We start from the raw sequence: 25,177 nt of genomic DNA on the forward strand, positions 1-25,177 counted from the left end.
CGACAGCTGATTTGCACACAGCAAGCTCCCACAAATAGCAATGCGATAAATGAGATGGTGATATGTTTAAGTAGTTTTGACACCGGGAGAGCTCTCATCTTCGAATCGTATCCATGGAATACTCCCAGCACGTGTTGAGGGTGCCTTTAAATATTTAAGCGCGCTAACCTCATTTTCATGCGCGGTCACCTCATTTTGGCACAGGTGCGGTAAGTGCCTGATTTTCTGCCGCCCTGGCACTAAAGCATCAGGACCACATTCTCAGCCCCAGTGAGTCAGTGCTCAATGCTATCATTTGCCACTTCTGGTTTCAGGCGATGTGCGCGATTATTACAAGTACAATGTGGTGCAATCAGTTCAGTTTCTGCTCCCATACCATATATATAGCATAATAAAGAACACCCATACACTAGTCCACTTGGAGGAATTCTTGCTTAACGTAGAAAATCATTCTGCTATCTCTCCTGCCAACAGTGGAGAGGCTATTTCTCCCTTGACTCCTTTTACAGTCTTTCTGCTGTCCTTTTTTTCCTTCTGATATCCCTGTTGATTTTTTAAGAAAGAAAGAAAAAGAAAGACTTGTATTTATATAGCGCCTTTCACGACCACCGGATGTCTCAAAGCGCTTGACAGCCAATGAAGTACTTTTGGAGTGTAGTCACCGTTGTTATGTAGGAAACGCAGCAGCTAATATGTGCACAGCCAGCTCCCACAAACAACAATGTGATAATGACCAGATCATCTGCTTTTTGTTATGTTGATTGAGGGATAAATATTGGCCAGGTGCTTCTTTTCAAAAACTGGCAGACATCAAAGGCTCAAAACAGCAACCCATTCCACATTTAACCACCGCTCGACTGTCACTGGACAGCATGGGACTGACTGGAGCAGCTAACCACTTTAGGCAAGCTTTTTCCCCCCCAAGTACTATCCAGGTCTCCCTGGACTCTGAAATCCCTAACAAGGTGTGGTGTGCTGTTTGCCGCCACTTTGTACAGCTCCATGGTGCTTGGAGTCAACCTGCAAGCTCTCCGCCTTGCATCACATCAGCCCTCTTCAAGTGTTGGGTGCTTAAGCCTTGTGCAATTCGGTCAGCCATTTCAGAAGCTTTCAGTGCCAGACTAATCAGGCCAGCCCTGCACTGCACTGATCTCCTCTTCCCTGAGCTACTTGTCAATAGCCCCTTCTGTATCTACATCATTCCCTTTCAAAACATTGAATGGCATGTATAAACTAAAGGGTACAATTCTAAAGGGGTGCAGGAACAGAGAGACCTGGGGGTATATGTCCATTCGACCCATCGTGTCTGTGCTGGCTGTAAGAGAGGTATCCAGCCTAATCCCACTTTCCAGCTCTTGGTCCGTAGCCTTGTATGTTACGGCACTTCAAGCGCATATCCAAGTACTTTTTAAATGTGATGAGGGTTTCTGCCTCTACCACCCTTTTCAGGCAGTGAGTTCCAGACCCCCACCACCCTCTGGGTGAAAAAAATTCTCCTCAACTACCCTCTAACCCTTCTACCAATTAGTTTAAATCTATGCTCCCTGGTTATTGGCCTCTCTGCTAATGGAAATAAGTCCTTCCTATCCACACTATCTAGGCCCCTCTTAATTTTGTACACCTTAATTAAGTCTCCCCTCCACCTCCTCTGTTCCAAAGAAAACAACCCCAGCCTATCCAGTCCTCATAGCTAAAATTCTCCAGTCCTGGCAATATCCTCGTAAATCTCCTCTGTACCCTCTCTAGTGCAATTACATCTTTCCTGTGTGGTGACCAGAACTGCACGCAGTATTTTAGCTGCGGCCTAACTAGTGTTTTATACAGTTCAAGCATAACCTCCCTGCTCTTATATTCTATGCCTCGGCTAATAAAGTAAAGCATCCCTTTTGCCTTCTTAACCACCTTATCTGCCTGTCCTGCTACCTTCAGGGATCTGTGGACCTGCACTCCAAGGTCCCTCTGTTCCTCTACACTTCAGTATCCTACCATTTATTGTGTATTCCCTTGCCTTGTTAGCCCTCTGCAAATGTATTACCTCACACGTCTCCGGATTGAATTCCATTTGCCACTTTTCTGCCCACCTGACCAGTCCATTGATCGCTTCCTGCAATCTATAGCTTTCTTCCTCACTGTCATCAGTGTAACTTATTAGGCTGGGTAGTTGCCACCAATTATATAGAAACATAGAAGATAGGAGCAGAAGTAGGCCATTCGGCCCCTAGAGCCTGTTCCACCATTCAATGAGATCATGGCTGATCATCCAAACTCAGTACCCTGTCCCTGCTTTCTCCCCATACCCCTTGATCCCCTTTAGCCTTAAGAAATATATCCAACTCCTTTTTGAACATATTTGATGAATTGGCCTCTACTGCCTTTTGTGGTAGAGAATTCCACAGGTTCACCACTCTCTGGGTGAAGAAATTCTTCCTCATTTCTGTCCTAAATGGCTTACCCCTTATCCTTAGACTGTGACCCCTGGTTCTGGACTCCCCCGCCATCGGGAACATCCTTCCTGCATCTAGTCTGTCTAGTCCTGTCAGAATTTTATAAGTTTCAATGAGATCCCCTCTCAATCTTCTAAACTCCAGTGAGTACAAGCCCAATCGACCCAATCTCTCATACGTCATTCCTGCCATCCCAGGTATCAGTCTGGTGAATCTTCGCTGCACTCCCTCCATGGCAAGAACATCCTTCCTCAGATAAGGCGACCAAAACTGCACACAGTACTCAAGATGTGGTCTCACCAAGGCCCTGTACAACTGCAGCAAGACATCCTTGTTCCTGTACTCAAACCCTCTTGCTACGAAGGCCAACATACCATTTGCCGCCTTAACCGCCTGCTGCACCTGCATGCTTACCTTCAGCGACTGGTGCACAAGGACACCCAGGTCTCGTTGCACTTCCCCTTCTCCCAATCTATTGCCATTCAGATAATCTGCCTTTCTGTTTTTGCCACCAAAGTGGATAACCTCGCATTTATCCACGTTATATTGCATCTGCCATGCTTCTGCCCAATTACCCAACCTGTCCAAATCATACTGGAGTTTCTCGGCATCCTCCTCACAGCACACATGCCCACCCAGCTTTGTGTCGTCTGCAAACTTGGAGGTATTACATCTAGTTCCCTCGTCCAGATCATTCATAAATTGTGAATAGCTGGGGTCCTGGGACCGATCCCTGCGGTGCCCCACTAGTCACTGCCTGCCACTCGGAAAAAGAGCCGTTTATTCCAACTCTTTGCTTTCTGTCGGCCAACCAGTTCTGTAGCCAAGTCAATACCTTGCCCCCAATCCCATGTGCCTTAACTTTGCACACTAATCTCTTATGCGGGACCTTATCAAAAGCCTTTTAAAAGTCCAAATACACCACATCCACTGGTTCTCCCTTTTCTATTTTACCAGTTACATCCTCAAAAAAATTCCAGTAGATTAGTCAAGCATGATTTACCTTTTGTAAATCCATGTTGACTTTGTCCGATCCAGTCACTGTTTTCCAAGTGCTCTGCTATTACATCTTTTATAATGGACTCTAGCATTTTCCCCACTACCGATGTCAGGCTTACCGGTCTGTAATTCCCCATTTTCTCTCTACCACCTTTTTTGAATAGTGGGGTAACATTAGCTACCCGCCAATCCATGGGTACTGTTCCAGAGTCTATCGAATTTTGGAAGATGACCAGCAATGCATCTACTATTTCTAGGGCCACTTCCTTAAGTACCCTAGGATGTAGATTATCAGGCCCTGGGATTTATCGGCCTTCAATCCCATCAATTTCCCTAACACCATTTCCCTACAAATACTGATTTCTATCAGTTCCTCCCTTTCATTAGACCCTATGTTCCCCAACATCTCTGGGAGGTTATTTGTGTCCTCCTTTGTGAAGACAGAACCAAAGTATGTATTTAATTGGTCTGCCATTTCTTTGTTCCCCATTATAAATTCCCCTGATTCTGACTGCAAGGGACCTACGCTTGACTTCACCAATCTTTTTCTCTTCACATATCTATAAAAGCTTTTACAGTCAGTTTTTATGTTCCCTGAAAGCTTACTCTCATACTCTATTTTCCTCCTCTTAATTAATCCCTTTGTCCTCCTTTGTTGAATCCTAAACTGCTCCCAATCCTCAGGTTTACTGCTTTTTCTGGCCAATTTATATGTCCTCTCCTTGGATCTTATGCTATCCCTAATTTCCCTTGTTAGCCACGGTTGAGTCACCTTTTTTGTTTTAGTTTTATGCCAAACTGGGATGAACAAATTCTGTAGTTCATCCATGCGATCTTTGAATGTTTGCCATTGCCTATCCACCGTCAACCCTTTGAGTGACATTCCTCAATCAATCCTACCCAACTTGCACCTCATACCATCGTAGTTTCCTTTATTTAAATTCAGGACCCTAGTCTCTGAGTCAACTACTTCACTCTCCATCTTAATGAAGAATTCTATCATATTATGATCGCTCCGACCCAAGGTGCCTCGCACAACAAGATTGCTAATTAATCCTTTCTCATTGCATAATACCCACTCTAAGATGGACTGATCTCTAGTTGGTTCCTCGACATATTGGTCCAGGAAACCATCCCGTATAGACTCCAGGAATTCCTCCTCCACAGTATTGTTACTAATTTGGTTAGCCCAATCTATATGTAGATTAAAGTCACCCATGATAACTGCTGTGCCATTATTGCATGCTTCTCTAATTTCCCTTTTAATGCCATCCCCGACCTCCGCATTACTGTTTGGAGGTCTATATACCACTCCCACTAACATTTTCTGCCCCTTGGTATTTCTCAGTTCTACCCATACAGATTCCACATCATCAGAGCTAATATCCTTCCTTACAATTGTGTTAATCCCCTCTTTAACCAGCAATGCTACCCCACCTCCTTTTCCTTTTTGCCTATCGTTCCTGAATATTGAATACCCCTGGATGTTGAGTTCCCAGCCTTGGCCACCCTGGAGCCATGTTTCCGTAATCCCAATCATATCATATTCGTTTACCTCTATTTGCGCAGCTATTTCATCCACCTTATTACGAATGCTCCTCGCATTAAGACACAAAGCCTTCAGGCTTGTTTTTTTTAATGCTCTTAGATCTTTTAGAATTATTATTTGCTGTGGCCATGTTTGATTTAAACCCTTGATTTCTCTGTCTGCCACTTTTGGTTTTCTCCTTCCTGTCTTTTGCTTTTATCCTCGTTTCTCTTTCCTCTGTCTCCCCGCTCAGGTTCCCAACCCCCTGCCATTTTAGTTTAAACCCTCCCCCAGAGCACTAGCAAACACTCCCCCTAGGACATCGGTCCCGGCCCTGCCCAGGTGCAAACCGTCCATTTTGTACTGGTCCCACCTCTCCCAGAACCGGTTCCAATGTCCCAGGAATTTGAATCCTTCCCCCTTGCACCATTCCTCTAGCCACGTATTCATCTGAAATATCCTTCTATTTCTACTCTGATTAGCACGTGGCACTGGTAGCAATCTTGAGATTACTACCTTTGAGGTCCTATTTTTTAATTTACCTCCTAACTCCCTATATTCAGCTTTTAGGCCCTCATCCCGGTTTTTACCTATATCATTGGTACCTATATGCACCACGACAACTGGCTGTTCACCCTCCCCTTCCAAAATGTCTGCAGCCGCTCTGAGACATCCTTGACCCTTGCACCAGGGAGGCAACACACCATCCTGGAGTCTCGTTTGCGGCCGCAGAAACGCCTATCTATTCCCCTTACAATAGAATCCCCTATTACTATAGCTCTACCCCTCTTTTTCCTCCCGCCCTGTGCAGCAGAACCACCCTTGGTGCCAGGAAGTTGGCTGCTGCTGCCTTCCCCTGGTAATCCATCCCCCCCATCAGTATCCAAAGTGGTATATCTGTTTGAGCGGGGGATGGCCACAGGGGACCCCTGCACTACCTGCCTGCACCTACTACTCTGCCTGGTGGTCACCCATTCCCTTTCTGCCTGTGCAACCTTTACCTGTGGTGTGACCAACTGTTTAAACGTGATATCCACAATGTCCTCAGCCTCGCGAATGCTCCACTATGTATCCATTCGCAGCTCCAGCGCCGCAATGCGGTCTGTCAGTAGCTGCAGCTGGATACACTTCCTGTACACATGGTCGTCAGGGACAAAGGAAGTGTCCCTGATTGCCCACATAGCGCAGGAGGAGCATTCCACGGGGCCGTGCTCTCCTGCCATGCCTTACCCTTAAATTAATTCAATTTAAATTAATTCAAATCAATGCCACCAATTACACTATACTTAAATGATATTTTCAAGGGCCCTTTTTTTTTTTACTAACAGTCCCCGCTACACCACAGAGAGCTTAGAAACTATAAACCACAGAGTTTAAGTTTGGAAAAAAGGAGAAAGAGAGATACTCACCAACCAATCACTTACCTGCTTTCTGGTGACATCACACTTCGATTACTTTTTACTTCTCTCCCTCCCGCTCTGATCTCTGAGATTGGCGATTGGTAAGCCTCACCCAGGTCCGCCGCCGCTGTGGGGCCTACTTGGTCTGCTGCCGCTTTTAAACTCGCTCCTCTGCCGCCGCCACCTCACCCAGGTCCGCCGCCGCTGTGGGGCCTACCTGGTCTGCTGCTGCCGCTTTTAAACTCGCTCCTCTGCCGCCGCCGCCGCCGCCTCACCCGGGTCTGCTGCCGTTTTGAACCGGGGTCGGCTGCAGTTACCTGTTGAGGTTCAGTGGAATGAGTCACTCGCTGAAGGGGTCTGGTTGCCTGCTTTTTTTTAATGCAAGTTGACTCTCGCTGCCTTGTTTCTGGTAGCACTGCAGCATAACAATGATCGCTTGGAGAACAGTGAGAAGTAGTGGAAGGGTTTCGCAGGCTGATTTAACAGTCTGACAGGCTCGGTCAGCATGTCACACAGCTCTGTCACACAGACAGCATGTGAATGCTCCTACCGTGGTCATAAACATCATTAGACCAGCCGATCGGGTGGTTAGTCCTACAGGGCGGGAGGGTTTTATGGGCTCCTGCAACCCATATACACCCACTGGGTGCAAGTATTGCTGCTGGATGTCAACCCAGGCACGATGGGCCGAATGATCTCCTTCTCCTCTGCCTACGCCTTGCGAATGAGCAGGCATTGCTAATGAAATAGTAAGACACTTATAAAATCTTTGGAAAAAACTTCAAATTTCATTTACAAAAATTAATTAATATGGGCATTCTTAAATATTTATACATAGGTGTCTCCCAATTCCCTTCTGGCTTTTAACTGTGGGACGCTGTCAGCCTGCCAGAAACAGGCCCCAATGCCTGGTGTGCAGAGCTGTTCCTGCTGGCAGTAGAGGAGAGGAACGGGGGCCCTGAAGCAAACCCCAGCCGTCGTCATTTGCATGCAGCGGGAGTTGGATAGAGCAGCTGTAAAAATCCACCTCCAGCGAGGGCAGAGGAAAATATCCAAGGCAGTCATTTTTGAGCTGGACACTTGGCAGCTGGCCTTTTCATCCCCTTTAACACTCCAGGACCGCCCAGAAACTGGTAGATTAAGATCCAGGGCTTTGGGCTTTACGCGTTATAATGTTACTGTTCTTCTAAGTATTGGATCCATTGACTCACCAGGAGCAGCAGCGTGGGAGATTTTGCTACTCGTTTTTGAACACTTTTTTTTATTATTGCTATAGGAGCAAACTCTCCATATTGGCCACAGCCAACGAGCTATGACTATGATGCCCCTCTGTCAGAAGCAGGAGACCCAACCGACAAATACTTCAGCATCAGGGAAGTTATTGGAAAGGTAAGGTGCACGGTAATGCCGAAATTGAAGATGCTTCATTCCCAACGTGATTGCCCGCATTCTCCACTCCCCTTTTTGGGTATTAAGGGAATCAAGGGATATGGGGATAGTGCGGGAAGGTGGAGTTGAGGTAGAAGATCAGCCATGATCTCATTGAATGGCGGAGCAGGCTCGAGAGGCCGAATGGCCGACTCCTGCTCCTGTTTCTTACGTTCTTATTGCATGTCGTCGTCCCGCACAAATCCAGTGGTCACAGCCGTTAATAGTTGGCTTCTGAGTGCATCAACCACATTGTATTGGGGGAGGGATTTGCTTTGTAGGAGGCCACACTGACTCAATTCAGTTATTTTCCATCTGCCCTTGTACTGCAAAATTTTGATTGCACGCCTTCCATTAAGTTCTGTATTTGTTCTCTCGTCTGTAGCACCAATGCGGCCAAACTGCCAAACTCCCTTTATTACACACACACACACCCCCCCCCCCCCCCCCACACCCCGATGCCTGGACGGAGCCGGCTCAGACACTGCACGCACCTGCAGCCAAACTGAGCTGACTTGGCACAACATAATGTTGGCTCATTTAAATATTTAGTCGTAGTCTTTGCGCACTGCACACGATGTGCTGGGTGCATCGGTGGGGGGTGCGGATTGGAGGAAGCCGACAGTGTGCTGTTTGAATGGCTGACCTCACTGCAGTTCTGGTACTGATGCTCCAGGACCACATTTTAGGCCTCGAGTTGATGCCCATTGCTGCCCTATTGTTATTTTTGGTTTTGAGTGGTGCAGGTGGAGGGCTAATGGCTGCTGCAACAATGATACCGTTTTTTAAAAAAAAAAGAAGAAAATTCAGCTGCAGTGTGCCTGGGTCCCCTGCTAGAGTCACCCATTAAAGGCTGAAAAGCCAAGAGGCAAGAGCAGCGGAATATAAAGGGCAGAGTCACCAGGAGCAGCATTCTCTCCCTCCTACCAATGCCATTATCGGGAGGCCCCCCAATTGAAATAACTGGGGCCTTAATGAGGTCTTAGCACACTGGTTGGCCAAGTGGACACGGAGTAAGTCTCTATACACGCGGTGCGTACCATCACATTGTCTAGCTCCATAGTGTAGTGTGGAACATGTATGGAGCTAAAAATCTTTCAAACAAATCTGTGTTAAATCTTTATTGGCTGGAGGCTGTTGGAAGGATAAGTGTCGCAGCAGATGGTGAGAGAGGGTTAAAACGGTGAGTGTCACAGCAGATGGTGAGAGAGGGTTAAAACGGTGAGTGTCACAGCAGATGGTGAGAGAGGGTTAAAACAGTAAGAGTCGCAGCAGATGGTGAGAGAGGGTTAAAACAGTAAGAGTCGCAGCAGATGGTGGGAGAGGGTTAAAACGGTGAGTGTCACAGCAGATGGTGAGAGAGGGTTAAAACGGTGAGTGTCACAGCAGATGGTGAGAGAGGGTTAAAACGGTGAGTGTCACAGCAGATGGTGAGAGAGGGTTAAAACAGTAAGAGTCGCAGCAGACGGTGGGAGAGGGTTAAAACGGTGAGTGTTGCAGCAGATGGCTGCAGGGTGAGCAAGGCAAACACGTATCTGCAGGGGTTAAATAAGCAAGACAGAAATAGCAGAGAAAGATTGAGAAACAGAAGATAAACAAAGCCACACTGAGGAGAAATTGGAGGGTTCGAAAGAGAATGAATGAAACGAGACAAGTCAAAAGAATTTAAATGATCTTGGATACTTTCTTGTGGTGTGGAAGTATTTGTGTGTGTGTGTATAGGAAAGTTTGCACGGATATGGGCAAATAAGTGAAAAGTGGAATATACACAAGATATTTGATTATAGGAACACGAGAATGGAGTCCATGTACAATTTGTCCTAGCCTGGAAAATAATTGCAATTGATTTCACTAATATAAGATATTTTAAAGTTGTTACTTTTTTTATTCATTCACGGGATGTGGGCGTTTATTGCCCAGCCCTAATTGCCCTCGAGAAGGTGGTGATGAGCCACCTTCTTGAACCGCTGCAGTCCGTGTGGTGAAGGTACTCCCACAGTGCTGTTAGGGAGGGAGTTCCAGGATTTTGTCCCAGCCATGATATATTTCTAAATCAGGATGGCGTGTGGCTTGGAGGGGAACTTGGAGGTGGTGGTGTTCCCAAGTGCCTGCTGCCCTTGTCCTTCTAGATGGTAGAGGTCGGGGGTTTGGCGCCCTCAATTTGGATTGATTGACTCTTCCTTGCCAAGTCCCATGAACCTGGTTTCTGTGTGAAATTATATCCTGTTCGTTCAATTTGTTGAGGTTCTATGAAATTTCTCTTTGACCTCATGTTAAGCAAACTCCAGAATATGTATCCGTCACCACATCTCAACTGTTCAACCATGTTCCATTGCTTTACACTGGTGATGTTTCCTTCATTTTAGTAACATGAGAACCTGTTCATGGAACATCTGATTATCCTTTGATGCTTATCCTCATCATCTTCAATTGTATCCGAACCAAAGTGTCAGCTTGGCTCAGTGGTAGAACTTTCGCCTCATGCCAGGACTTGAGCACTTCATCTAAGATGACTTTTCAATGCCGTACTGAGGGGGTGCTGCATTGCTGGAGGTGCTGTCTTTCAGATGAGACATTAAAAAAAGATCCCTTGGCATTATTTGAATTCTGCCAGAGCCGTCGCCAATAGTCCTCTCGCAGCCCATCCCACCAAACGAGATTAGCTGGTCCCAGACCTGAAACGTTAACTCTGTTTCTCTCTCCACGGATGCTGCCTGGCCTGCTGAGTATTTCCAGCATTTTCTGTTGTTATTAGCTGGTCATTCGCCTGGTTGCTGTTTGTGGGACTTTGCTGTCCATAAATTGGCTGTTGCATTTGTTAATAAAACAAGTGACCGTACCTCAAAGTAATTAGTTGACTGTGAAGTGCTTTGGGACGTCCTGGGGATGTGAAAGTTGCTATATAGATGTAGGCTTGTTCTTTTCTTAACCGGATATTTATCCAGTTCTATTTTGAGGAAGCTAATTGATAGAATAAAATCATGGAATATTCCAGCGCAGAAACCGGCCATTCCACCCGTTAAATCGGTCAGTGTTTTACCCATGAGTCACCTCGTCTAATTCCACGCTCCTGCTGATCCCCCTACCCGTAAATATTCCTCTTTCTTAAAAACTATCTAAATTCTTTTTAAAAGTATGCAATCTGCTTCGACAATAGTTTGTGGCACAGAATTCTGTGTAAGAACATTTTTCTTAGCCTTCCTTTCAATTTGTTTTGCGATTATCTTGAATTTGTGCTTGATGTACTTTGACAGTGCCTCATAAAAGAACAGGTAACTGGCCAGAAGGAGTGCTCGTTGCGTCGTGTGGGATGGGGGAAGATTGCATTATTCTCGCACTACTTCAGAGTGCAGACCTGCATCGAAGTGATTTGCTCAGTGATCTCTCGATGGTGATGGGCCCATTATTGAATCATAGAATGGTTACAGCGCAGAAGGTGGCCTTTCGGCCCGTCGAGCCTGTGCCAGCTCTCTGCAAGAGCCCTTCAGCTGGTCCCACTCCCCCCGCTCTCTCCCTGCAGCCCTGCAAAAATTTTTCCTTCAGATACTTATCAAATTCCTTTTTGAAAGCCACAATTGAATCTGCCTCTATCACCCTTTCAGGCAGTGCATTCCAGATCCTAACCACTCACTGCGTAAAAAGTTTTTCCTCATGTCGTCTTTGGTTCTTTTGCCAATCACCTTAAATCTGTGTCCTTTGGTTCTCGATCCTTCCGCCAATGGGAACAGTTTCGCTCTACTCTGTCTCGACCCATCATGATTTTGAGCCCCTCTATCAAATCTCCTCTCAATCTTCTCTGCTCTAAGGAGAACAACCCCTGCTTCTCCAGTCTATCCACATAACTGAAGTCCCTCATCCCTGGAACCATTCTCGTAAATCTTTTCTGCACCCTCTCTAAGGCCTTCACATCCTTCCTAAAGACACAGTACTCCAGTTGAGGCCGAACCAGTGTTTTATAAAGGTTCATCATAACTTCCTTGCTTTTGTACTTTATGCCTCTATTTATGAAGCCCAGGATCCCGAATGCTTTTTTAACCGCTTTCTCAACCGTGTACACCACATCAACCGCATTGCCCTCACGAACCCTCACTGTTACCTTATCAAAAAACTCGATCAAGTTATTTAAACACGATTTGCCTTTAACAAATCCATGCTGGCTTTCCTTAATTAATCCACACTTGTCCAAGCCCCTATCCTGCTGTCTCCTCTAAGCCCAGTACTTACAACTGGAAATAAGATGTGCAACATAATAGAGAGCAAGAATTACAAAACAGCGCCTTTCACCACCTCAGAACGTCCCAACGTACTTCACAGCCAATGAAGTACTTTTGAAGTGGAGTCACTGTTGTAATGTAGGAAACGCGGCAGCCAATTTCCGCGCAACAAGATCCCACAAACAGCTATGCCTGCCTTTTCGTGGGCTATGTGGAACAATCTTTGTTCCAGTCCTACTCGGGTCCCCTCCCTCACCTCTTTTTCCGATACATTGATGACTGTATCGGTGCCATTTCCTGCTCTCGCCCCGTACTAGACAATTTCATTCACTTTGCCTCCAATTTCCACCCTTCCCTCACCTTCACATGGTCCATCTCTGACTCCTCCCTTCCCTTCCTCGACTTCTCCGTCTCCATCTCTGGGGATAGGTTATCGACCAATATTCACTACAAGCCCACTGACTCCCACAGCTACCTGGACTACACTTCCTCCCACCCCGCTTCCTGTAAGGACTCTATTCCATTCTCCCAGTTTCTCCGCCTCCGCCGTATCTGCTCCGACGATGCCACCTTCCACACCAGTGCTTCCGACATGTCTTCCTTTTTCCGCAACCGAGGATTCCCCTCTACTGTGGTCGACACGGCCCTCAACCGTGTCCGTTCTATCTCACGCACTTCTGCCCTCACCCCTGCCCCTCCCTCCCGGAACCACGATAGGGTTCCCCTTGTCCTCACCTTTCACCCCACCAGCCTCCACATTCAATGGATCATCCTCCGCCATTTCCGCTACCTCCAAAGTGATCCCACCACCAAACGCATCTTCCCCTCCCCTTTCAGCATTCCGTAGGGACCGCTCCCTCCGAGACACACTAGTCCACTCCTCTATCACCCCCAACAGCCCTTCCCCTTCGCCTGGCACCTTCCCGTGCAAGCGCAGGAGATGTAACACCTGCCCCTATACCTCCCCCCTTCCCACTGTCCAGGGCCCCAAACACCCCTTCCAGGTGAAACAGCAATTTACTTGTACTTCTTGCAATCTAGTATACTGTATTCGCTGCTCACGGTGCGGTCTCCTCTACATTGGGGAGACCAAACGCAGATTGGGTGACCGCTTTGCGGAACACCTCCGTTCAGTCCGTAAGGGTGACCCCGAGCTTCCGGTCGCCTGTCATTTTAATTCACCGCTCCATTCCCACTCGGACCTCACCGTCCTTGGCCTCTTGTATTGTTCCACGGAAGCTCAACGTAAACTCGAGGAACAGCACCTCATCTTCCGATTAGGCACTCTGCAGCCTTCCGGACTCAATATCGAGTTCAACAATTTCAGATCATAACCTCGGCCTCTATTAATTTTTTCCACCCCTTTGTTTTGGGTCCTCCTTTTCCCCCCCCCCCCCTCACCCCCTCCTTTCCTTTTGTTTCTCTCACCTGGCAGTTGTCCTTATCCTGCCAGTACACTTCACACCTAATCTCGGCTGCCTTTTGTCTCCACGGGCCCATTACCATCTTATCTGGCTTCTAATACCTTTTATTGTCTCCTTTTGTTCGATCGCAGCTTTGCCTTCGATCTTTTTATTTTCTTTCCAGTTTTGAAGAAGGGTTTCAACCCGAAACGTCAACTCAAATTTCTCTCCATGGATGTTGCCTGACCTGCTGAGTTTTTCCAGCATTCTCTGTTGTTATTTTCTCACACAGTAATGTGATCATGACCAGTATTTTCCTGATGTCGGGAGTTCTGTTAATCTCATGCCCTATGTAGGGTTTGTATCTTAGCTGTGTTACACACTGTGCTGAAATGAAATAAAATGTTGCTTTAAAAAAATAACTTATTCCACCTGTTGGTGATCTCTGCAAATTTATATAAAATAGTGCCAACAGCAGCAGACGGACAGTATGAAGGTTTTCTGTTTCATTTGTTTTTTTGTCTTCCCCCCCCCCCCCCCCATTTTCTGTGGTTCTCTGGGCATGTGCATCACATGCTGCTCCCCAATGTCCTTGCAGGTCTTTACCTACAACTGTCTGCTAGGGGCTGGTATTCAGAGCGTTTGACCTTCCAGCCTCGCCTCCATTCTACATATCTGGCCTCCCTCTCACAACCCAGCCAAGATAGGGAACTCACAGCCTACCTCTTCCTGAGGTGTACACACTAAAATGCTGCTGTCACTGGTCTACCTTACCAACACTAGGCTCTCGGTGTGAAATAAGCACAGTAGCTTCATGTAAATGTACCACCTTGTGTGCTACGGAGACAAGTGGACCAGAAGGTCGCAGCTGCGAGCCGCAGTCTTTGCTGAGTGAGTTGATGTCAGTCAATGGCGGTACCTCTGGGCTTAGGAAGGGAAAGCCGTCGGGGTTCCTGCTTCTGATTGCTGTCCAGCGATCCCTGCTGGAAAGTCCACTTGCGGATGTCGGTGAGGACAGGGCCGGTTTCGGCTGTGATTCCCCTGCAGTCAAATAGCCTTCCGGCACTCGCCGTCGGGGATGCGCACCTGAAAAGCGGCCACTTCAGATGGATGCTGGAGGGCTAACCGCATCAGTGGGACTGTACAACTGTACGAGAAGGTGGCAACAGGAAAGGAAGGGGGAAATCTGGGGGTGGAAATCGGAGAACAAAAAGCATCAAACTCTTAAACCAAAGTTAGTTTTGTTTGGCGAAATAAAAAACAAGGACAGCCAGCTGGCATGATGTGGCTAGAATCCTGTTTATCTCTCCTCATGCTTTAAAGTGCTCGCAAGCTGCTCGCATCCCAGCCACACCTGGCGATAAGCACAAGTTCTCTTATCTAATACAAAAGCAAAATACTGCGGATACTGGAAATCTGAAATAAAAACAGAAAATGCTGGAAATACTCAGCAGGTCAGGCAGCATCTGTGGAGAGAGAAAGAGTTAACGTTTCAGGTCGATGACCCTTTGTCAGTTCTGACGAAGGGTCATCGACCTGAACCGTTCACTCTCTTTCTCTCTCTCCACAGATGCTGCCTGACCTGCTGAGTATTTCCAGCAGTTCTCTTATCTACTTGACTGCAGCCACCAGCGTTCCATTGCCCCAGTCACTTTACAGCTTCTGCCGGAAACAGCTTGAAAACCGGAGGCAGTTTCTCCGAGGAAGAGGATGAGGCTCTTGTGTCTAGCGAGTATGCTGCAGAGACTTGAAAACAAGCAGCGATGGCGGAGGAATCCAACAGCGTTCCTGTCGAATGCTTTCTGCGGACTGCTTGCTTCCTCTGAGGCTCTTTTCACTCGTAGCCTGGAATATCCACTATGTTTCATATTCGATGTGCGACGTGTTAGGATAAGCATCACCATCAGGGCTGCTCTTCAATGCAACAATTCCAGAAAATGTCATTCCATCAAACAATTTTTTATTTGATGTAATTTTTCAATGACCAATCCCTCGACTTGTTAGCAGTTCGTTACTTCAGGCTAAATTCGGACCAATTTTTATTTTAAGATTTTAATGCAAGATCAGTGTCAGCCTTGGCCTGGTGGTAGCGCTCTGAGCCAGAAGGGCCGTGGCCCCTGAGCCAGAAGGGCCGTGGCCCCTGAGCCAGAAGGGCCGTGGCCCCTGAGCCAGAGGGCCGTGGCCCCTGAGCCAGAGGGCCGTGGCCCCTGAGCCAGAGGGCCGTGGCCCCTGAGCCAGAGGGCCGTGGCCCCTGAGCCAGAGGGCCGTGGCCCCTGAGCCAGAAGGTCATGGGCCCAAGCCTCGCCCTGGCAATTTGAGCACCCAATCCAGGCAGTACCGAGGGGGCACTGCACTGCCGGAGGCGCTGTCCTTCGGATGAAGCATCGAACTATTGCAATAGTGATTGTACTTGTTATGGAGATAAAAATTGAATTATGTTTTTCTCTTTTCTTTCATCAGTACAAAAGGTTACCTGCTGGTCCTGTACTTCCTGCAACCCCAAAATTTGCATATGGATTAATACAAGTTAAAAAGGTAATAATAGGTTACACTTGGTTTGTCTAAAGGTGAATGATTGAATTTGTAGCCATGGTGCTGTGTGTGAATATTCTTTGTAGTATGGTGACAGAGAATGTCAGCTGTGGCTCAGTGGTAGCACTCTCGCCTCGGTCCGGAGGTTGTGGGTTCAAGGGAGTGCTGCACCGTCGGAGGTGCCGTCTTTCAGATGAGACGTTAAACTGAGTCCCCCTCAGTTGGGTATAAACGATCCCATGATATTTGAAGAAGAGAAGGGGAGTTCTCCCCGGTGTCCTGGCCAATATTTATATCTCAATAGTAATCACTAAAAACAGATTATCTGCTGATTATCTCATTGCTGTTTGTGGGATCTTGTGTGCAATTTGGCTGCTGTGCTTCCTACATTACAACAGCGACGGCACTTCAAAAATATTTCATTGGCTGTAAGGCGCTTTGAGATGGCCAGAGGTCCTGAAAGTTCTTTCTTTAATTACATTTATATAGCACCTTTCACAGAAAAATGTCCTCGGAGAAAAGCATCATCCAACAAAAATTGACACTAAGCCAAAGAAGGAGATATTCAGAGGGATGACTTGGTGAAAGAGGTAGCTTGTAAGGATGGCCTTAAAGAAGGAGAGAGAGAGCTGGAGAGGTTTAGGAATTCCAGACCTTGGGTCCTAGACGGTCAAAGGCACGGCCACTAATGGTGGGGAAAGCACAGGAAGCTAGAGTTGGAGGAACGCAGAGTTCTGAGGATTGTAGGGCTGGAGGAGGTCACAGGGCTGGAGATAGGATGGGGCAAAGCCATGAAGGGGATTTGAATACGAGGATGAGAATTTTAAATGACAGACATTGGGGGTCCGGGAGCCAGTATAGGTCAGCGAGCACCGAGTTGATAGCTCAGCATGTGCAGGGTAGGATACGGGCGGCAGAGTTTTGGATGATCTGAAGTTTATAGAGGCCAGCCAGGAAAGTATTGGAATGGTCGAGTGTGGAGGGGATTCCCCCCCCCCCCCCCCACCCCCTTCCTGGACCTGAACACACAGTTTCACCTGACACTTCACTGAGGGAGAGTTGCAGTGTTTGGAGTGTTAATCAAGACCCCCACCTGTCTGTTCTGACGGACATAAAAGAAAAGCAGGGAGCTCTCCTGATAGCCTGGCCAACATTTCTCCCTCAACTACCATCACCAAAACAGATTAATAGCTCATTTATCTCCTTGCTATTTGTGGAACCTTGGGTGTGTGCAAATTGGCTGCCATGCTTGTCTACAAAACAGCAGTAACTGTACTTCAAAAGTCATTTATTTATTTTGGACATCCTGAAGATGTGAAAGGTGCTATTATCACAATGGGTGTGAATTGGTTTTGAGCCCATTTTAAACTCTGAGGAGCACTAACACAGCCAGCTCCAGCGACACATGGCATGCTTCAGAACCCATCCAAATGTGATGTTTGGACAGCTGTTTTTCAAACGAAACCCAATCCTTGTAATGGTTGGATCAAAGATGGTCCTTTATTCATTCACTTTCTCTCGCCTCTCAAGGCATCTACAAAACCAGTGGCGATATTCCTTTTATAAATCTTTTATTCATTTAACATTCTAAGTTAGAATATTTTTTTCTTCTAAATCTGTATACGTTTCTTGCTTGAAATAACCATTTTGTGCTGCTGTCAAAAGTGCTGTAAAGAAGTTGCTACTGGAACATTACAAAACGTGCACAGAATTCCTCTGATAATTCAACAAGTAACACCAAACCGTGCTTTCGGATGAGATGTTAAACCGAGGCCCTGTCTGCTCTCTCAGGTGGACATAAAGGATTTTGAAGAAGAGCAGGGGAGTTATCCCTGGTGTCCTGGACAATATTTATCCCTCAACCAACATCACTAAAAAGAGATTATCTGGTTATGATCACATTGCGCCTTTCACGACCACCAGATGTCCCAAGCTCCCACAAACAGCAATGTGATAATGACCAGATAGTTGTGATGTTGATTGTGAGATAAATATTGGCCAGGACACCGGGGATAACTCCACTGCTCTTCTTCGAAATAGCGCCATGGGTTCTTTTGCGTCCACCCGAGAGAGCAGACGGGGCTTCGGTTTAACGTCTCATCCGAAAGACGGCACCTCCGACAGTGCAGCAATCCCTCAGCACTGCACTGGAGTGTCAGCCTCACTTTATGTGCTCAAGTCTCTGGAGTGGGACTTGAACCCACAACCCTTCTGACTCAGAGGCGAGTGTGCTACCCACTGAGCCACAGCTGAAACACATTCAGGAAAGTTCTTCAGGACCAGTGGCAGTAAAATTGGATGGGCACATGGGCTTTCTGCCAAAGTGGCAAAGCTGGCCTCACATTGCTTTTTTCCTCTCGTAGAAGAACAGTTGATACCTCAGTAAGGTGACTTACTGTCTCATATGGTTTGTGTGAAGTATTTTGTTTCTGGAATGCTTTTTCCAGATTTTGTACCAAATCTTTCTTAATTGCCTTTTTGTATTTTGTTTATATTTTGCCACAATTTGAATCTTAAGAATTTTGTTCATAAAGACAAATCTTTGACTGTGTAAAGCATGTGATCAATGACTCGGAATATTTTACAGTTACAGAGTGTTGCAGAATTGGTTAGCTTGCTGTCGTTCTCTGGCCCAGTCAAGTCTGCTTACCCATTGACATTTGTTGAAATGAACCAGGTGAGATTTTTAGTATTTTGTGTGGTGAGTCCATGTTGGATTAGACACGAGCATTTCATTCCTTCAGTTTGTTCATCAGTTCAGAAGAGTTTACAAATTAAAGAGCAGCTCTCGTCATATAGGGCCACGTGAGATCACGTGACATTGGGGGTGAACTTGCGGTCGGAGGCTTCCTGCGGGCGGATGTCTCCGACCAGCAAAAAAAATCTAGGAACTTGCCTTCTGCCTCGGGATCCACGGAGACTCGCGCTCCTGGGCCTCTAGGCGTGGTGTCGGCCTGCGCAGAGGCCCATGTATCCAGGGCACAGGCGGTTCGCAAGCGCCCCTGGGATCACGTGGGCTGGCCCAACCAATGAAAGAAGTTAATCCGCGTTCTTGCTTATGGAGATTCCGTGCGTATGGAATCCCTGTAAGAATGATTGGGGATGACATAAAAAACACATTTAACATTACAAATGAATTTTAAAAAATTACATATTTAAAATGAACTAAAATACAATATAATTAAACATTTAAAACAAAAATTTAATTTTTTGAAAAATTAATTTACATGTTTTAAAGATGCTAAAAATAACCTTACCTTATTGTACATGTGTTTTAATGTTTAAATGAGTGAAAATGTTTTATTTTTATGTTCATTAAAACTCTTATGCTGGTAAAAACATGCCTTACGCTTGCTTTTACCACGCATAAGAATTTCACAGGCCAAAATAGCCCAACTGTCCGCCCGCGTAGAAACAGGAGTAAGCCATTCAGCCCCTCGAGCCTGTTCCGCCATTCAACTAGATCATGGCTGACCTGTATCTTAACTCCATCTACCCGCCTTGCTTCCGTAACACTCAATACCTTTGCCTAATAATCTGTCAATCTCAGTTTTGAAATTTTCAATTGACCTAGGCTCAAGCATATATACCCACACACATCTGCACATACATCACCCACGTACACACCTGCAAAAAAAGCACGTGCATATATAATACATGCACAAACATCACACACAGTATCTTGCTGTTTGAACTTGTCTTTTTAAGCTGGCATTTAGCCCACAACAAAACAACAACTCGCAGTGCACCTGTCACTCACCAACGTTTCAAAACACCAGCACAACAACAACACATCTCGCAGGATGTCGTTAGTGAGCTTAAGGAGATAACACTGAGTGAGTCTCATTGCACAAGTGAGGAGGAGCAGGTGGTGAGGGCAGAGGACGGACAGCAACTCGCTGACTGGATGGTTGCAATCAATGCCCCCCCCCACTCTAATTTGGAACACCTAGTAGTGCAATAACATTGGGCAGTTGCTACTCATTGGGAAAGGAGATGAGCGTGCAGGCCATGGTGACGATGCAGCAGTTGCCTATTTGATACTTAGGCCAGCCCATTGGCTGATACTGGATCACTCCAACCCCCTCTCTCCTGGTCGGCCTTCCACCTACCATCCTCCGTAAACTTGAGCTCATCCAAAACTCTGCTGCCCGTCTCCTAACTCGCACCAAGTCCCGTTCACCCATCATGCCTGTGCTGACTGACCTATATTGGCTCCCAGTCCGGCAACACCTAGATTTTATAAAATTCTCATCCTTGTGCTAAAATCCCTCCATGACCTCGCTCCTCCTTATCTCTGTAACCTCCTCCAGTCCTACAACCCTCCGAGATCTCTGCGCTCCTCTAATTCTGGCCTCTTGCACATCCCCGATTTCCTTTGCTCCACCATTGGCGGCCATATTGTCAGCTGCCAAGGCCCTAAGCTCTGGAATTCCCTCCCTAAACCTCTCCGCCTCTCTAAATCTCTCCTCCTTTAAGACGCTCCTTAAAACCTACCTCTTTGACCAAGCTTTTGGTCACCTGTCCTAATATCTCATTATGTGGCTCGGTGTCAAATTTTGTTTGATAACGCTCCTGTGAAGCGCCATGGGACATTTTACTACATTAAAGACGCTCGTTAAAAGCGATCCTACTGTTAGCTGTCCATGTGGTGCAGGTTTATTGTAGGTATGTGACGCTGCAACTGGCTCCTTGCTGACCCAGAGTGTGCAGAGCGAGTGGCCCCAGCCATTGCCAGGTAGTTGTGCTGCGGCCTGTAGATATGATTGGTTGCAAAATGTGGGAGAGGGGCCTGATGCCTACTGCTCTCTCCCTGGCATGCCTTCGGATCACTTTAACCATGGAATAATGTATTTGGCGTGTTTTAAAACCAGCCTTCTTCATTAATTTTGCCTTGACTTGGTGACTTCCATTGGGCTCTTTAGCTTGTATTTGCCTTGTTGCTCTCATGTCAAACTTCTACTGAAATCTTGTAAATGCTTCAATTACAGTCGCCCTTTTATTTAAATATAAATGAGCTGAAAAAAATTAAAAATACGACATTAAATCACACAATAGCAGAATTAGAATCATAGAATGATACAGCGCAGAAGGAGGCCATTCGGCCCATCCTGTCTGTGCCGGCTCTTTGAAAGAGCTCTCCAATTAGTCCCACTCCCCTGCTCTTTCTCCATAGCCCTGCAAATTTTTCCTTTTCAAGTATTTATCCAATTTCCTTTTGAAAGTTACCATTGAATCTGCTTCCACCACCCTTTCAGGCAGTGCATTCCAGATCACCACAACTCACTGCGGAATTTTTTTTCCCTCATGTTGCCTCTTGTTCTTTTGCCAGTTATCTTAAGTTTCCTCTGGCTATTGACCCCTCTGCCAGTGGAAAGAGATTCTCCTTATTTACTCTATCAAAATGCTTCATGATTTTGAACACCTCTATCAAAACTCCCATTATCCTTCTCTGCTCTAAGGAGAACAATCCCAGCTTCTCCAGTCTCTCCACATAACTGAAGTCCAGCATCCCTGGTACCATTCTAGTAAATCTCCTCTGCATCCTCTCTAAAGCCTTGATATCCTTCCTAGATTGGCCACAAAAGTCAGGCTGGGGCCTAACCAGTGTTTTATAAAGGTTTAGCATAACTTCCTTGCTTTTGTACTCTGTCTCGATTTATAAGATCCCGTTAAGATCCCGTATACTTTTTGAACAGTCTTCTCAACTTGTCCTGCCACCTTCAAAAGTTTGTGTCCATACACCCCCAGGTGTGTCTATTCCTGCACCCCTTTTAAAACTCTACCATTTCGTTTAGAAAAACAAAATACTGCGGATGCTGGAAATCTAAAATAAAAACAGAAAATGCTGGAAATACTCAGCAGGTCAGGCAGCATCTGTGGAGAGCGAAACAGAGTTAACGTTTCAGGTCGATGACCTTTAATCAGAACTGGAAAAAGTTGGCGATGGAACAGGTTTTATGCAGAGGCAGGGAAAGGGGGGAGGGGAAGAAAGAACAAAGGGAAGGTCTGTGATAGGATGGAAGGCAGGAGAGATTAAATGACCGAAGGGATGATTGTGCAAGGCAGAAGGAGATGGTAATGGGACAAATAAAGGAACAAAAGATGAGTCTAGAAGAGGTGTGAATGGGAATAGCAGAATCATCAACAGCTACCATCTGAAAAAATGGGGGCAGAGGTTATGACCTGAAATTGCTGAACTCGATGTTGAGTCTGGAAGGCTGTAAAGTGCCTATTCAAACGATGAGATGCTGTTTCTTGAGCTTGTGTTGAGCTTCATTGGTACAGTGCAGGAGGCCGCGGTCAGAGTGGGAGTAGAGCGGAGAATTAAAGTGACAGGCGACCGGAAGCTCGGGGTCACACTTGCGGACTGAACGGAGGTGTTCCGCAAAGCGGTCACCCAATCTGCGTTTGGTCTCCCCCATGTAGAGGAGACCACATCGTGAGCAGCGAATACAGTATACTGGATTGAAAGAAGTACAAGTAAATCACTGATTTACCTGGAAGGTCTGTGGCCCTGGACAGTGGGAAGGGAGGAGGTAAAAGGGCAGCTGTTGCATCTCCTGCGCTTGCATGGGAAGGTGCTGTGGGAAGGGGAGGGGCTGTTGGGGGCAATTGAGGAGTGGACCAGGATGCTGCGGAGGGAACGGTCCCTTTGGAATGCTGAAAGGGGAGGGGAAGATGTGTTTGGTGGTGGGTTCACGCTGGAGGTGGCAGAAATGGCGGAGGATGATCCGTTGAATGTGGAGGCTGGAAGGCGAGGACTAGAGGAACCATATCGTGGTTCTGGGAGGGAGGGAAAGGGGTGAGGGCAGAAGTGTGGAAATGGGACAGACACTGTTGAAGGCCCTGTCAACCACGGTAGAGGGGAATCCTCGGTTGAGGAAGAAGGAAGACATGTCACAAGCACTGGTGTGGAAGGTGGCATCGTCGGAACAGATGCGACAGAGAAACTGGGAGAATGGAATAGAGTCCTTACAGGAAGTGAGGTGTGGGAGGAAGTGTAGTCATGGTAGCTGTGTGAGCCAGTGGGCTTAGTGAATATTGGTCGATTTAGTTTATATTGCCTCTGCTCATTCATCCCAACCAAAATGAATCACTTCACACTTCTCTGTGTGTTAAATTTGATCTGCCAAGTTTTGTGTCATCTGCAAACTTTGAACTTATGCCCTGTATACACAAGTCCAGGTCATTAATATATATTAAAAAGAGCAGTGGTCCTAATCCTGACCCCTGGGGACAACACTGTATACTTCCATCCAGTCTGGAAAAACAACCGTTCACCATAACTCTCTCCTTTCTGTCCCATTACCCAATTTTGTATCCGCACAGCCACTGCCCCCTTTAGTCCCATGGGCTTCAACTTTGCTCAAGTTTATTATGTGGTACTTTATCAAATGCCTTTTGAAAGCCCATATACACAACATCAACCGCACTACCCTCATCAACCCTCTCCGCTACTTCTACAAAAGAACAAAAAGCAGCTCTAAAACAGTACTGGAAAATGAACCTTTAAAAATTACCCGAGATGTCTGCCCCATCACACACACACACACACACACACACACACACACACACACACACACACACACACACACACACGGTGCTTTTATATTTGAGTGAGCAGAACGCATTGGGCGTTAAATAGAAGCATTAATGTCATAAATGGATGACATATTGCATTGTGCCTTATTTAACCTCCACTTGCGTATTCCACAATCGTGGGATCCAGTCTGTTGGAAAATATCTGTAATCGATTATATATTCATTTCTGTATGCGGAGGGTGCAGGTTTTGAAGACTTTCACGTACCTGTAGCTGGCACTGTTGGCTTTCATTGTGTTACACCTTGCCTGTCACTGAGATACCTAGCCGGGTGCCGTCACACACAGTCGGTGCTATTGTAGAATTAGGTGACCTGCTTTTTCTTAGTTTTGTTTTAAATATTAATTTACACAATTTTAATGTTGTGGATCTTCTCCAAGTTTTTCTTTTGAACAAATATATTTACTAAATTGAACCTTCTGTCCCAGCTCTGCCTCTGTCTTGCATTTCTCAAACTGCTTATTTCCCTCACAGGTAAGTAATTTTAAACTGAATTTTTCTGCTTGGAAATTTGACATTTTTCTTGACTTAATATTTTAATCTATTCCTCCTTCTCTCTAGGTTTTGATCTTTCTATTGTTTAAATGCATTAGTGAGGCTTCACTCGGGCTGCGCTGGCTCCAATTGTATTGAAATAAGTACAATTATATAACGTATCTTAAGATATTAATAGCTTGCCTTCCTCAGTGGGATCAGTGGCATGCTCGTTTAGCCGCTGCCTGCAGCCCCGGCTCCTGAGGCGGCTATCGCGTCCAATATCGCGCTTCCCCCCGGTAACCGCTCCAAAGTGCAGCTGTCGCCTTGCTTGCCGTTCCCTCAAAGTTGCTGCTCTTGGCCGTGGCCTGGCCCTGATGTAGCTGCCTGCTTTTCCTCTTAGTCCTAAAACAACTGGACGATTTCCTACAACTCTGCTGATCTGAATGTATTGTTTCCTTTCTCACAGTATTTTGGATATATGCTTTATCGAAATACCCTGCCAATAAATTGTACAAAGGCTACCCCGTTGGCATCGCCTCAGAATGGTGTCCATGACAGAGCCTACATCATGGTGGATGGGGTAAGGTGGCTGCTGATGTACCTGCTTATTATCTGAAGTTGCGGTATTTTCTTCCATCACCCTTATGTCAACTTAAACTCTCATTCTCTTCAAAACTAATGAGTTAAATCAGGCAGATGATTAGAGTATTACATTACAGAGCATTAGAGCATTGTAGAGTATTACATAGTACAGGAAACTTTGTTATATCCGGCACCGACGGGACCGAGCTGTTGCTGATCTATCAAAACTGCCGGACATACCAGCGTTAATGTTGAAGCATACGGAGATTTGCAGCACCGTATCTGGCAACAAACACTGTTGCTTAGCAACAGCTTCTAAACAGTCGGCCGTACCTTAGAAGCGTCTCTGTAGCTTAGCAACAGCTTCAGAGAGACTTTGCAGAGCCTGACTGTTGGAAAAAAAAAGCCACGAGAAGAAAAAAAAGCCACGAGAAGAAAAAAACCTAACAAAACGGCTCCTGATTTCTGCCGGTAGATCGAGGTTTCTGGACATACAACCTCCGGATAAACCAAAGTTTCCTGTATTTGAGAATTATAGAGCAGTAGAGTATTGGGCCCTGAATTTC

General features: G+C 46.3%; 1 protein-coding gene across 4 annotated transcripts in view; it reads left to right on the forward strand.

Moving 5' to 3' along the window:
- Window positions 1-25,177, forward strand: part of glb1 (galactosidase, beta 1) — a 137,853-nt gene that overhangs the window by 33,742 nt on the left and 78,934 nt on the right. For 3 of the 4 annotated variants that reach the window (XM_085989179.1, XM_085989175.1, XM_085989176.1), the window contains exons 10-13: window positions 7,648-7,760; window positions 15,877-15,951; window positions 18,536-18,625; window positions 24,496-24,609. In XM_085989179.1, coding sequence (XP_085845305.1) covers window positions 7,648-7,760; window positions 15,877-15,951; window positions 18,536-18,625; window positions 24,496-24,609 — 392 coding nt within the window. The remainder of the gene's footprint in view (window positions 1-7,647; window positions 7,761-15,876; window positions 15,952-18,535; window positions 18,626-24,495; window positions 24,610-25,177) is intronic. The other variant, XM_085989177.1, reaches the window with a different exon arrangement.

This window comes from Somniosus microcephalus, chromosome 5 (genome assembly GCF_052327205.1).
Source record: "Somniosus microcephalus isolate GS21.2 chromosome 5, FLI_Smic_1.0, whole genome shotgun sequence".
Lineage (NCBI taxonomy): Eukaryota > Metazoa > Chordata > Chondrichthyes > Squaliformes > Somniosidae > Somniosus > Somniosus microcephalus.